Source organism: Perca fluviatilis, chromosome 1, assembly GCF_010015445.1.
Source record: "Perca fluviatilis chromosome 1, GENO_Pfluv_1.0, whole genome shotgun sequence".
Classification (NCBI taxonomy): domain Eukaryota; kingdom Metazoa; phylum Chordata; class Actinopteri; order Perciformes; family Percidae; genus Perca; species Perca fluviatilis.
The window spans coordinates 17,730,034-17,746,132 of NC_053112.1; the positions used below are offsets into that span (position 1 = coordinate 17,730,034).

At 37.7% G+C, this 16,099-nt stretch overlaps 1 protein-coding gene and 1 long non-coding RNA gene across 2 annotated transcripts in view; both read right to left on the reverse strand.

The window, feature by feature from the left end:
* Positions 1 to 16,099, reverse strand: part of LOC120560159 (polymeric immunoglobulin receptor-like) — a 60,926-nt gene that overhangs the window by 36,477 nt on the left and 8,350 nt on the right. The window contains exon 4 of the mRNA XM_039802377.1: positions 654 to 694. Within this exon, the coding sequence (XP_039658311.1) occupies positions 654 to 694 (41 nt within the window). The remainder of the gene's footprint in view (positions 1 to 653; positions 695 to 16,099) is intronic.
* Positions 8,039 to 9,814, reverse strand: LOC120560178. The gene is made up of 3 exons (XR_005639433.1): positions 9,750 to 9,814; positions 8,701 to 8,771; positions 8,039 to 8,091 (listed from the first exon to the last, which is right to left on the reverse strand). It is a non-coding gene; the product is annotated as an uncharacterized LOC120560178 (long non-coding RNA).

Sequence of the window (16,099 nt, forward strand, 5' to 3'; positions counted from 1 at the left end):
ACACCTTTTTGAAAATTTGGCAGCCATATTTGGACCATATCAGTACATCTCTTACTCCAAGCACATGATGTAGTCGTTTGTATTGAGCTTGCTCACTGACCCTTTTTTTTTTCCTTTTTTTTTTCTTCCTTTCTTTTCTTTTCTTTAATTTTACAGGGAGGGCTATAAGGTACGGGGGTTTATCCGCCATGTTTTGCCCTGTGTTATGTCGCTATACTGTTGGTGTACTGACATGTTTGTACGCATTATATATGAAACTGAAAATAAAATATTCCAAAAAAACAAGTTGTGTGCATGCATATGTGTATGTGTTTCCCTGTGTATGCATGGTTCTGTGCATGCATTTGTTGAATCATACCTCGCACTTTGTAACCTTTGTATTTATAAACTATGACCTGGGCAAATGTCAGTATGAGCAGCACAGCGGGCACGATTAAAATCACAGAGTAAACGAGTGTTGAATCTGGGGAAAAAAACAGAACAGAGTAAAAATATACACTTCCTGAAAACACACAGCCACACACACGCAAGGACCCGCGCGCACACACGCGCACGCACACACACACACACACACACACACACACACACACCTACACACCTTTGATCTCTTTTCCAGGGATAGGTGTTGCCTCCACCATAGTGAAGATAGGAACCACATTGATAGTAGACATCACAGTGCTGGTCTGCTGAAAGTCTGTTAGAGAAAGTTTCTTATTACACTTGGGACATATTCTTACTTTTAGTAGCAGTGGGGCTCTTGGGATAGCAATGAAATATATCAACAAAAGGAATTGACATGAAACTTGGTACATATGTTCACTTTCCCCAAGCAGATGATGAAAAACTACTGCATGGATTGGCACAAACCATATACTATACAGGTTCTCAGATGATGTATTCTAATGATTTTAGTGATCTCCCTGACTTTTCCTCCAGCCCACCTTTAGTTTGTCTCAACAACTGTTGGATGGATCACTATGCATTTTTATATAGACATTGATGTTCCCCAGAGGAAACAATGTATGTGTATAATAATGTCATCTCCTGACTTTTCATCAAGCTTAATCATTAAGTCCAATTTTCAATTTTTCCAGATTCTAGCAAAACAAATTCCCGATTCCAGAATCCCTCAGCGTATTTCATAGTCAGTGCTAATTAACGGATATTAGCTTGCTGACATGCTAAACTATGGTTGTAAACAACATTAATATTACATATGTGAAATACATGCTGTATATATATCACACTTTCAGTTCAAAGAGAAGCAGTTTGTGTAAGAAAATCTCTTGTTGGCAAAGAAAGTCAAAAACAGACCAACAGAAAGACATTCATTCAGCTCAGAGTAGCTCACGGATTTGATATATTTTGACAAATCAAATAAGTGTAAAGTTTGTTTCTGAAACTTCCATACATTGAGGTTGTCTCAACAACTGTTGGAAGGCTCACAATTAATAATTTAACAATTTATAATGTTTATTGTTCCCCAGTGCGGAAATTTACACTCTGTTTGTTAGAAATCACTACACAGACCTGAAATACACACAGACATGCTCAGGACCTATTCATGCACAAATGGAGAGATGTCAGAGTGAGTGGGCTGCCAGTGTTGGACCAGCGCCCTGAGCGGTAGGGGGGGGTACGGTGCCCTGCTCAAGAGCACCTGGCAGTGCCCAGGAAGTGAACTGCCAGAGCTACTGCCACCCCCAATTAAATTTTTTCTTCCACAGAGATTAATGTTCCCTAGAGAATAAAAATTCAATAATGCAAACCCCTGTTTTTTCATCCAGTGCCATTAATAGGTATAATTTTCCAATTATCCTTTATTGTATGACCAAATAACTGCAAAACTTAAGCAGCATATTTTATGTTTAGTGCTGGTTAGTGAATATTAGCATGCTGACATGATGGTAAACTATGTATAGTCACACAATGCCGCTCAGATTATGTGACATCACACAGCACCACTCTGTCAAACAGAAAGAAGATCAGCCAACATTGCAGCCTGTATTCAGCTCAGAATAGAAATTTTTCCGCTTTCCTTCAACTGTTTGTTAAATTTTGAGAAGAGTCAAATCAAACCTTTGTTTCTTAAACCTTTTGTAATTTTTTCTCAATACCTATTTTACAGAAAGTGTTTTCTAGCTCATTTACATTCTGTGAAAAATAACTGTTTACTACAATATGATGAGGTAGATCTTTTACCTTTGACTTCTAGCTCAAAAGCAGAGAAAACATCCAGGCAGCCGGCGCTTTCCATGGACACCACAAAGGTACGACCCAGAATTGTTTTGGGTCAAGCTGGTAATGGTCACTGTGAATTTCCTGGATTCCATGTCATCTGTAAGTGTGAACTGTCCCTTTTGTTTGTTGTCAGAGGAGATTAGTGCGTGCTGCAGACATGTGGAGGGCTGGTTTCCTCTGCAGATGTACTTGAGGCTGTTCTGGTACTCAGACTCATACGGACAACTGAAGGACACTGAACTCTCCTCATAACGTTGGACTTTGGTGGAATGATCACAGCAGCTGTCTGTCAGTAAAATGAACAACATCACAGACTGTTAGAAGCCCAGATATGAGAATTCAGATTCTTTACTTGGAGTCAAAGATGCAATATCACAACATAAAAGCATTGGCTTTTAAAACATTGACTAAAGTAAAATGGAGAAGTATTGTTTGCTAAATGTAGTGAAAGCATCAAAAGAATAAGTGCTCATTATGCAGGCAGAACTGCCCCTCTCATGTAGGTGTAAGGGCATAGTTGGTTAATATGGAGCTATAAAAATATTGTATTTACTCAAAATTACTAAAACCCTGAATCAATTTTTGGAATGTCATATGTTTTGTATACAAAAATGAAAATGAAGTAACTAATTCTGTCAGATAAATGCAGAGTAAAAGTAATATATTTGCCTCTGAAGTGAAATTAAAGTGATGGTTCGAGTAATTTTACCCTAGGGTCCTTTGCACCATGATCTCGACAAACACCGAGCTTCTTCACCTTGTCGAACATTGGAGTTTAGCGTGCAGAGTAGCGTTATCAGCTGATACATTGATCGAGGTTAATCTGAAAATAACCCCACTACATACCCCACCTCCCCAAATGATACCAAACGTCTACAGTAGTACAAAGAGTTAAGCACTCATAAAACGATGGATTGTAAAATTTGTACAAGTTAACCAAATTATGTAAATAACACTTGCCTGCTGGCTTCTGCTCTGCGCCTGCTGCTGCTGTTACTACCAGTAAGAGCGCTTAGGGACATCTACAAATTACAACACCGAAAGAGATGCAACAAACATATTTATTAATTTAATGATTAAATAAGGTAATGTCTCCAAACTTACCTCAATTATTACTTGTCTCCCTGCTAGTTATACTACAGCACTTACTTTAAAAATAAGTTAAATAAAAAATATTTTTGTTGCATCTCTTTTCGGTGTTGTAATTTGTAGATGTCCCTAAGCACTCGGCTCTTACCAGCAACAGCAACAGCAGAGAGCAGAAGCCAGCAGGCAAGTGTTATTTACATAAACTTCTGGTGTCAATTTACAATCTTTACAATCCATCGCTTTATGAGTGCATAACCTATATATACTAGTGTAGACCTTTGGTATCATTTCGGGCATTATTAGTGGGGTAATGTTAAGAGACACTGATCCATTAGCCTGCGCTTAAGCTATTCAGCGGCTAACGCTACTTCACGCTTAACTCTCCCAATGTTCGACCCAGGTGAAAAAAGCTTCTGGGGTGTTTGGCCCGAGGTCATGGTGCAAAGGACCCTAGAGTGAAATTACTCGAACCATCACTTTAAGTAGAAGAGTAAAGCACGAAAAAATGGAAATACACACGTAAATTATAAGTACCTTGAAAATTCTACTTATGTACAGTACTTAGGTAATTGTACTTTGCCACAGTCCACTACTGTAAAACCGTCCAATTGTTTGTTCTGCCATAATACATGGTGACAACTCTTAGTAACTAAACAACAATAAGGTATAGCTAAGTAATGCAATAATACATTTTTAACTATTTAGCAATGAGGCGTGCACTCTTCCTACTTCCAGCATGACTTCAGTGTAGATATCCTTTCCAGTTCTGGTCACCCCACACCAGTATTTCCCAGCATCCGTGCGCCTCAAATCAGAGATGGTCACAGTAAAGACCGATTCTGTTCGGCCATCATGGATGGAGTATCTGTTCTTCTTGTGTCGTCGTAATAAGAACATCATCACTCCCACAGTCATTCTTGCACAGGTACTTCTCATAAGACTCATAACCCTCTCCATAGGGACAAGAAACTTGAACTTCTCTCCCTTCATACCCAGACACACGGATTAACCCTGCTGCACTCCTCACACAGCTGAGAGCAACTGTAAAGAGAAGACAACATGAAATGAAAACAACAACCTGGAAACGCGACGTCATTACAACTTTTCATGTTTTGTTTTTTTTAAATTTTAGAGTTAGGCAGCTTCACTGAACATATAACATGCATTTTAATGTGATGAGAAGTCTATGATATAATTTGTATATTTCCATGTAGACATAAATCAATGCTAGCTGTGTTACAGCTGTTAAATGAAATTGCAAAGACCACCAGTATCAAGGTGTAGTAATCTGCCATGTTGAATTAGAAAAAAAACTGATATATTTACTAATGAAATAAGAAAGAACTTACTGCACAGGGTGAACAGCAGGCTTTGAAGTCTCCACCGCCCATTTTATTGCATTACAGTTTCAAAGAAAATAGAAACAGCAAAAGCAATGTTGCCAATATAGAAAATGTTACACCCACATTATGTTTCAGCATACCATGCAAACCCTTTCACTTCTGCATTAAGATCACATGTTTATCAACCTTGAACTATCACAAATGAATTTCCTGTCTTGTACAAACTTGCAATGAACTGCTATGAATCTGTAAAAGAGGGTACAAAGAAAACAAATTCACTTGCACTCCAATTAGGTGGGTATGATTTAATATTTGTATGAAGTACAAACGGTTCCCTTTAGTTTATAGTTACTGAACTGGACAGAAACGTGAAAGCAAAGCAACCGACAAGTGCAACACATTCATGGGAACTTCTGCAACAGAGTTGGGAAGAACGTTCTGAAGAATATTTGATTTCCATTGTAGAAAGAATGCCAGGAGTGTGTTCAGCTGTTATATCTGCCAAAGGGGGCTACTTTGATGAGTCAAAAAATGTAGAATACATTTTGGTTTATAAATTGATTCCATGATTTCTTTTTTAACTTAAATTGTTCATTTGTTCTATTCTTTCATTTCAGAGTACAATAAGACATTGAACTGCATGAATTTCAATAAAAACCTGGAAAAATTGGGGTGTTCTAAAACTTTTGACCGGGTAGTGTATATTGTATAAAATGAAGATGCATATTAAACTGGGCCTACAATAATGTGTAGGGCGGCCTAAAGCCTTTATACATTTTTTTTGCATAGAATAATAAGCTATTAAAATGTGAATTGTTGGCAGGATTTTATAAATCATCTTTAATGTTAATTAGGGGGCCTAGTGTTATTTAGCTTTTCACTGGGCAAGAACAGAGAAAACGTATTAGAATTGTGGGGCTTAAATAAACTAATTATGTGATTTTTCTTTTTTCAAGATTTTTTTTGGGGCTTTTCCCTTTATTTTATATTGACAGCGGATAGACATGAAAGGTGGGAGAGAGATGGGGATGACACACAGCAAAGGGCCCCAGGTCGTACTCCAACCCAGGGCTGCAAAGGACTCAGCCTACATGGGCGCGGCTCTTACTGGGTGAGCTAGAGGTCAGCCCGTGATTACTTTCTAAATATGATTATATATTTTACAATTTGCATCTCCTATGTATGTTTGCCACTTTTCAACTACTTTCAAATGTTGTTGAAAAATATCTTAAACATGCAAGTAGATTCAACATGTCAAGCAAACATTTATTTACTAAAAAGAGAAACAGTTTGTCTAAGCCAATATCTTGTTGGCAAAGAAAGTCAAAAATGGCCATAAAGGCGAGTGAAACCTATAACTATCCATCCATCCATCCATTATCTGACATCAGTGGAGATTGGGCAAGAGGCGGGGTACACCGTGGACAGGTCGCCAGTCAATAACAGGGTGAAACCTAACTACTTCAAATAATGTATTTTCTAAATAACAATTTGCATTTGTTCTTACTAATATGCCTATACATTATTATTTGGTGTACTAGCATCCTGCAGTGATAAAAGGGAAATTCTCTTCAACCATCAAAGGGAAATTCTCTTCAAATTAATACAGATGAAGTCAACAGTATGTATGGACTGATAAATAGTTATTGATGGGCAATGCAATCTGGAATATATTGCCGATTGGTTCTTCAATCTGTAGGATCAAGTCTAATAGTAAATTCAGTGTAACAATCAAACAGCACCAGCAGAGGGCTTCCTGTGACACACACTAACCAGAAGTGTTTGACTGTGAGTTTAGTAATAGGAAATGGACTTGATCTGTGAGTTAATCTGAAGAAAACTACAGCTCAGGTTGTCAGTTAGATCAAGTGAGTGTCAAATTCTGTTTATTAAAACTACATTGTAGTATAAAACAAAAACATATTGAGTTTAATGCAACAACTTCAGAAAACTGAATCCACTGAATTGTGAGTTTGTCTTTATGTGTGTCAGGATAAATAAGAGACATTCAAGAAAACATTAGAGCTCAGCCACCATGGACAATTTTGTTTGTGTGTGTGTGTGTGTGTGTGTGTTTCTCGTTATTACGGTGCATAACTTACTGGAACAAAACTGGGCAACGTGTTAAAGACCTGTTGATCGCTGTCCGATTATCTGATATGAATGCCCGCATTGCATTGTGGGATATCGGCTTTGAATGCCTACAGCTCGGATCATATCGTAGTGTTCTGTCTTACAGCATCGGCCTATTGTAATATTTCACCGGTAATAAGACAAAAAATAATATTATTAAAATAAAGAAATGAATAGCATTATAGTTTTAAAAATATCAATAAACAACAAAGCAATCCAGCGTCCCTGGTAATAAGACAGAAATAATAACATTAAAAGAAATACATAGCCCATCAACCACGATAAGATCTGGTGAATAAATGTTGATTAAAAACAGCGGTTATAGGGCTAAAAATACAAAAATACCAATCTGCTGCAGCCCGACTGGCAGAAAGAATTGGCGCTGTATTCAGGAAAGATGTTTCCCATTGAAATAAATTAGTTTAAAAAGCGTGCTGACCATCAAAAAAAAACGAGATAAACGTTTCCTTGTATATGAATCAATAGATTAAATTAGGTGAACATTTCAAAACTGCTGTGAGACTGGGTTGTCCTCTGTGAATATTACTGGAAATATAGTGTCATGCTCTATTTTACTAAAATGACTCACTTGAATATTTCAGTTCATCAAATGTTTGGAACTATGTGTCGATGTTGTTTTTATATCCTATTTATAAAGTGCAAAACCAATAGTGGTCAGTTGTTTCATTTTGTTTATTTATTCACTTTAAGTAAAGGTGCATTCATGAAGGTAACTTACATTTGGTGTATTTACCTTGTAGGTGAACTGGTTATCATGCCTACAATTCTTATATTGCAGTTGTGCAACAGTTATATTAACAATAAGCAATCATAATGAATGTAAAAGTAAAAGCTAAAAAGTAAAATCTAAGTTGAAGAAATTAAATAAGCAATGACAATAAGTACTTAATATAACTGATGGTAATTATAAAACAAATCTGTACAAATAATTATGTTACTGTAGTTTTCAGTAAGACAATGAAAAGGGTTGGACCATAGCGTGCGTGAATATTTGCTGGTCAACTGTTAATTGAGATACAAACAGGATCATTTGGGTACAGATGTGACCCGAAAATGCAAGGTTTGATCACAGATGTGCATGCTGTTCATCTCCTATTGGCTATAATGGAAATTTGATTACAGTAGATATCATCTGTTGTGGTGTCGTTTTGGTACACAGAATCTTGTTCGGGCTTCACCTAAGCGTCATCGTGGTGTTGACAGGTGGCTTGTGTGGTTCGGAGGTCCGCTGCTTTGAGTACACTAAGTCTTGATTTTGATAAATCTAAAAGAGAATCAGCAAAAATAAACAGAAAAGAGGGTGAGGTTACTCAGATTAAAGTAAAAAAATATGCACATGAAAAATGGCTGAATAATCAGCAAGCTGGTCATTGCTTTGGCTCAATAGGTTACTTGTTTCAGAGAAAACCCACTTCCATTTAAAGGTCAGATTACTAGTAATTTTGGGTATTAATTTTCCTGTAAATGACAACCAGAGAAATCATTTTCACATCCTGACCTTTCTTCTGATGCCGTCATGCGGCCAGAATGTCCACTTGCACCCAAGAAATATCAAAATCTAATGGGCATATTATCCTCAAATTCTCAGAGCACGTTCATGCTCTCAAGAGGATGAACCCCTTCAGTTTTAGATCCCGATCTTTTCTCAACCAACCCCATGAGATTAGGTTATTATGTGTACAATTTAGTCACATTTCTTTTGATTTCGATGATCCCACTTCTTTTCCCACCCTAAAACAAACTTTACATATTGAGCCCCACTAATAGAAAAAATCATCACTTTTTTTGTGTCCCACACATTTGTAATGTGGACCATAATGAACATTGCAGCCTCTTGTGTCTATTAGCAGGCTTTGTATTTTAGTTTTCTTACATCTGATACACTTATCACTTCCTCTGTTTCTGCTGTCTTGGTTTTGTTTCTGTTCATGTTGCCTCCATCTCCTTGAAAAACACACAGCATAAGAACTGAAACAAGTAAAAAAAAGTTGTGTGCTCCACTTTAACCAGGATCATAGGAGTTGATGTTCCTGTGGACCCTGAAATTTTGTCTATTGGGGAACTTTACAAGTATTCACCGCTCTCTAAACAATACACAACTCAAATTCATTGAAATTGCTCTATGTGTGGCTAAGAAGTGTATTGCAGTGTCATGGAAATCTGACTCCTCTTCTTATTGATAGATGGACTGTTGAGATGAATAGCTGCATTCCCTGAAAAAAAATCACTTACTGTCTCAGGAAACGATATGACACCTTTTTGAAAAATTTCGGCAGCCATATTTGGACCATATCAGTACATCTCTTACTCCAAGCACATGATGTAGTCGTTTGTATTGAGCTTGCTCACTGACCCTTTTTTTTTTCTTTTTTTTTTTTTCTTTTCTTTAATTTTACAGGAGGGCTATAAAGGGGCGGGGGTCCATACCCATGTTTTGCCCTGTGTTATGTCGCCTTATAATTTAGGTACACATTGAACAGTGTACGCATTATATATGAAACAAAAATAAAATATTCCCAAAAACAAGTGTGTGCGTTATGTGTATAAGTTTCCCTGTGTATGCATGGTTCTGTGCATGCATTTGTTGAATCATACCGTGCACTTTGTAACCTTTGTATTTATAAACTATGACTCTGAGCAAATGTCAGACATGAGCAGCACAGCGGGCCGATAAAAATCACAGAGTAAACGAATGTTGAATCGTGGGAAAAAACACACAGAACAGAGTAAAAATATACACTTCCTGAAAACACACAGCCACACACACGCATAGACCCAAACAAGACACAGCATCACCACACACACACACACACACACACACACACACACACACACACACACACACACACACACACACACACACACACACACACACACACACACACACACACACACACACACACACCTACACACCTACAACACCTTTGATCTCTTTTCCAGGGATAGATGTTGCCTCCACCATAGTGAAGATAGGAACCACATTGATAGTAGACATCACAGTGCTGGTCTGCTGAAATGTCAAGAGAGAAAAGTTTCTTATTACACTTGGGATATATTCTTACTTTAAGTAGCAGTGGGCTCTTGGGATAGCAATGAAATATATCAACAAAAGGAATTGGACATGAAACTTGGTACATATGTTCACTTTCCCCAAGCAGATGATGAAAAAAAATAAAAACGCATGGATTTCGGCACAAACCATATACTATACAGGTTCTCTGAATGATGTATTCTAATGATTTTAGTGACCTACCTGACTTTTCCTCCAGCCCACCTTTAGTTTGTCTCAACAACTGTTGGATGGATCACTATGCATTTTTATATAGACATTGATGTTCCCAGAGGAAACAATGTATGTGTATAATAATGTCATCTCCTCTGACTTTTCATCAAGCTTAATCATTAAGTCCAATTTTTCAATTTTTCCAGATTCTAGCAAAACAAATTCCCGATTCCAGAGTCCCTCAAAGGTGATTTCATAGTCAGTGCTAATTAACGGATATTAGCTTGCTGACATGCTAAACTATGGTTGTAAACAACATTAATATTACATATGTGAAATACATGCTGTATATATATCACACTTTCAGTTCAAAGAGAAGCAGTTTTTAAGAAAATCTCTTGTTGGCAAAGAAAGTCAAAACAGACCAACAGAAAGACATTCATTCAGGCTCAGAGTAGCTCAATGATTTGATATATTTTGACAAATCAAATAAGTGTAAAGTTTGTTTCTGAAACTTCCATACATTGAGGTTGTCTCAAACAACTGTTGGAAGGCTCACAATTAATAATTTAACAATTTATAATGTTTATTGTTCCCCAGTGCGAAATTTACACTCTGTTTGTTAGAAATCACTCAAAGACACACCTGAAATACACACAGACATGCTCAGGACCTATTCATGCACAAATGGAGAGATGTCAGAGTGAGTGGGCTGCCAGTGTTGGACCAGCTTCCTGACGGGGGTAGCGGTGCCCTGCTCAAGAGCACCTGGCAGTGCCCAGGAAGTGGGAATTGCCAGAGCTACTGCCACCCCAATTAAATTTTTTTCTTCCACAGAGATTAATGTTCCCTTGAGAATAAAAATTCAATAATGCAAACCCCCTGTTTTTTCCAGTGCCATTAATAGGTACAATTTTCCAATTATCCTTTATTGTATGACCAAATAACTGCAAAACTTAAGCAGCATATTTTATGTTTAGTGCTGGTTAGTGAATATTAGCATGCTGACATGATGGTAAACTATTTTATGCAGCACACAGCCGCTCCAGATTATGTGACATCACACAGCACCACCTCTGTCAAAACAGAAAGAAGATCAGCCAACATTGCAGCCTGTATTCAGCTCAAGTGACAGAAATTTTTTTTGCGGTTTCCTTCAACTGTTTGTTAAATTTTGACAAACATCAAATCAAACCTTTGTTTCTTAAACCTTTTGTAATTTTTTCTCAATACATATATTTACAGAAAGTGTTTCAGCTCATTTACATTCTGCCGAAAAAATAACTGTTTACTACAATATGATGAGGTAGATCTTTTGAACCTTTGACTTCTAGCTCAAAAAGCAGAGAAAACATCCAGGCCAGATAGCGTTTCCATGGACACCACAAAGGTAATGCACCAGAATTGTTTTGGGTCAAGCTGGTAATGGTCACTGTGAATTTCCTGGATTCCATGTCATCTGTAAGTGTGAACTGTCCCTTTTGTTTTGTTGTCAGAGGAGATGAGTGCGTGCGAAGATATGTGGGAGGGCTGGTTTCCTCTGCAGATGAATAACTTTGAGGCTGTTCTGGTACTCAGACTCATACGGACAACTGAAGGACACTGAACTCCTCATAACGTTGGACCCTTGGTGGAATGATCAAGCTAGCTGTCTGTCAGTAAAATGAACAACATCACAGACTGTGAAGCACAGATATAAGAATTCAGATGTTTTACTTGAGTTAAAGAAGCAATATCACAATGAAAAAGCATTGGCTTTAAAAACAATGATACTAAAGTAAAATGGAAGGTAGTCTTGTTTGCTAAATGTAGTGAAAGCATCAAAAGTAAAAAGTGCTCATTATGCAGGCAGAACTACCCCTCTCATGTAGGTGTAAGAAGCATAGCTGATTTGTATGTGGGAACCAAGTACAAATATGTGTTTCTTGAAGTAAAGTAGAAGTGTAAAATGTAAAGTAGGAGAAAAATGAAAATCTTAACCTTAAGTACTTCAAAAACTGTACTTATACAGTACTTCCAGTAATTGCGCTTAGTCACACTCCACCACTGTAAATGTGTCAATTGTTTCTAATGTTCTGGCCCCTGGATACCCAGAACACACATTATCGCGGATCAACCTGTAGCAACTAAAGAAGAAAATCCAGATGAGTCATGAAATAATTAACATTACTCCTGACTATGTGGAAATTCGGAAAGCATTGGGGTTTATTAATGTATTCACCTACCTTTGTTTTACTCCAGAGAAGTGTAAAGTAAAGTAGGAGAAAAAATGGTGAACCCCAACGAGGCAATTCCCCAAAAATTTTACATATGTACAGTACTTCAGTATCTGTGCTTAGTCACATCTCCACCACTGTAAATGTCGATTGTTTAATGTTCTAAGGCCATACCCAGAACACATTATCGTGACAACCTGTAGCAACTAAAGAAGAAGGTCTAGAGAGAGTCATGAAATAATTAATGTTACTTGACGCATGTGGAAATTCAGCACTGGTTTATTAATGTATTCAATCTACCTTGTTTTACCTAGGTTTACTCGCAGGGTAGGTATCATAACCAGTTCCCATCCCACATTGCGTATTTCCCAGCATCCATACTTCAAATCCTCGAGATGGTCACAGTAAATACCTGTCTGTCATCACAGATGGAGTATCTGTTCTCTTGCTTCTGTTGTCGCCTTAATAAGAACATCACTATCATTCTCGCAGTCATTCTTGCATTGCGGTACTTCATAAGACTCCATAACCCCTCTCCATAGTATGTAAGAAACTTTAACTTCTGCAAAGAGAAGACAACATAAAATGAAAAACAGTGCTGATAAAAGATCTTTATGTAATATATCTTGTTAAACTGAGTGCACAGATATGTTCGTTTAATGTTTGGAGCACATCTGTCTATATTCATGATGATTTTCACTATTTTTGAGTTTGACTTATAAGATAAGTTACATTTCATTCTCATAGCAAGTTTGTTATGGTTATTTTTACATGTAGACATTAACGCTAGTTGTGTTAATGAAATGAATCATAATAGAGAATTGCCAAGTCAAGGCAATCTCGACCACTTGTATTAGCATTTAAAGGATTTTCATAAAACATAAATAATAAATAATAAAAAAAAAACACAACAAACTTACTGCAGAGGATGAACAGCAGGTTTTCAAGGCTCAACATCTTCATGCAATTTCAAAGAAACAGAAACTACAGCATTTGGGGTTGTAAACTGTGTGAATGTGTGAACTGTTTGTTTCAAACAGCAGTTTATAGAGTGTTGAGAATATCATATGGGTAAATGTCACACCCACAATGTGTCAGCAAACTTTGAATTAAACTATTTCACATCAACAATCATTGGAAAGGTTTCTACACCCTGCAAACCCTATCACGAGGTTAGCTGTGGCTTGTATAACAGCAAGACACACTCGCACGCACACATGCTGCATAGGAGTACAAGCATTTAGTGAGAAAAAAAGAGGTGAATCTCCCACAAATTGCAACAGAAATTCTGACTATTATCAGGAAATTTACGTACATGGAATCTGGTGGGTTTGGTGATAGTGATTTTGGGTCTGTTTTATGTTCAACGAAAAGGATCTTACTCTTTAACAAAAAGGTCTATCTCTGTGGGGATCCTTTCCATAATGTTGTCAGACACTTAATTAGAATAATAATCTGAGCCCATCAGTGGCAAAACCAGCACTTTTATAGGATGCAAACTGACCGTGTGCCTTTTACATTGCAGCCTGGTTCATGGCTGCTGGTTACGGGGTTCTCACTCAATACTGGACTACAGATGATAAAAGATTTCAAAAGATTTTGCTTCACATTTGTCACTTAGACACCAATGCATGAGAAAATAGGATTGAAGTTGAAAAATACTGAAACAGCATTATTTAGGCAAATTAGCACATATTTAATTAGACAATGCCTAATTTGCAAAATTAAACATTAAAGTCCAGAAAACGTGTAATAATTATTGTCTAAACTAGTACAGTGCCCAATTAAAATGTGCCTGTTTGGAACGGACCAATTGCTTGGTCTGTGGTATTGCTGCTTGTAGAATTCTCCAGAACCAAAATCTACCCCAAAATGACTTACAGAAGGATAGCCTACTACTGACTTACAGTGTACTTCAACATCAGAGGAAGACATTGTACTACATTTACCTGACAGAGAATTTAATCATAAAATATCACAATTATAATTTCAAATAATTAGACATTTGCCTCATGGACTCATGCAGTGCCCTACCCTTCCTGCCCGTTATGCAGGATAACACAGTATTGCATGTTGATATCGTCAGCGTTTAATGATGGCTGTGTGGTCTCGTCTCCTATTATCATTAACAAATTTAACACTTCAACAGAGGTGTTCATTTCAGTTGGAATGTTCTCCTGTGCCTGCTTGGGTTTTGTCCTCCCCCAGTCCAATTTTAGTCCAGATGAATCCTTAATCCATGTGTGCCTAGTGCAGGGGTCTTCAACGCTTTTTAAGCCTAGAACCCCTTAACTGAAAGAGAGACGAAGCAGGGACCCCCTATTACATACACTACCGGTCAAAAGTTTTAGAACACCTCAGTACATGTACATGTACATTTCAGAATTTTACAAAAAGGCCTTTTTCAGGGAACAAGAAATGGCTTAACAATGTAAAGCTGTTCTGCAGCAATGAAGGTTGATCAAGCTTCGAAAGTTGGTGCTACCAATTCCCACAGGTGTTCCAACTTGTCTGGATTACTTACAACCCCCTCTGTTTGTATAAAAGTATTGTTGGAACACACTGTGGTACCATACGCTCGTGAGCAGTATTATATGAACATTATTGCGGAAGTAGTGTGTGTGTGCTGCTTAAAATGGCGGGGGGGAAAAGGCAATTAACAATGGAAAAGAGACAGACCATCATAACGGTTAAATATCAAGTTTCCAAACTTATATAACTCCGCCCTTCAGGCCTGTGGCCCTCTTTCTTTCCAAACAAACCAGGCAGAACAAAGAGAGTGATGTGAGTTTGATGGACCTTTTCATTGTATAACACTTACTATTTGGTCACATTGAATGTTATGCCTTGAAGTTGAATGTATCTTGTCTGATTTATGCTAGATTTCAGGGTGACATCCTGCTTAACGTTAAGAGAAAACCGTGTACAGATTGTGGATGCAGTGCAGACTGTGGATGCATTACTGATGTAAGTCAAGCTGAATCCAACCTAATTAATAATGATTGATTGTTCAAGGCTGTTTAGATCTGTGACATTTCCTTTATGTGCTTATTTGTTTAGACAATTTCCTTTATGTGCTTATTTGTTTAGACAAAAACATCCATTCATCCATTCATCCATGCATGCATCCATCCATTATTCACCCGCAACCAATGTAAATCTTTCCCTGCCTTGAAAAAATAAAAACCTTGGAACGGCACTGGATCCTGTGTTGATTGTATGAGATGTCACACTGAACCAACACCATCAGCAGTGAATAAGAGTTTCTTCAATAACACTTAAGAATGTTGGTCTTTCCTACAGAGAAATTGCAAAGAAAGTCAAAGTGTCAGTGAGTACAGTATTCTTCACCCTCAAAAGGCACTTAGAAACTGGGGGAAACTCTGACAGGAAGAGGTCTGGCAGACCCAAAGCCACAACAGAATCAGAAGACAAGTTTCTGATTGTCAACAGCTTGCGTGATAGGCGGCTCACAGGACAACAGCTTCAAGCACAGCTTAATAGTGGTCGTAATAAGCAAGTCTCAGTTTCAACTGTAAAGAGAAGACTTCGAGCTGCAGGTTTGATAGGTCGAGTTGCAGCAAGAAAGCCATTTCTAAGACGTCAGAATAAGAAAAAGAGGCTTGCCTGGGCCAATAAACATCGTCAATGGACCACTGAAGACTGGAAGAAGGTGCTATGGACTGATGAATCAAAATTTGAAATCTTCGGTTCATAACGCAGGATTTTTGTACGCCGTCGAGTAGGCGAAAGGATGGTTCCTCAGTGTGTGACATCAACTGTCAAACATGGAGGAGGAAGCGTGATGGTCTGGGGCTGTTTTGCTGGATCCA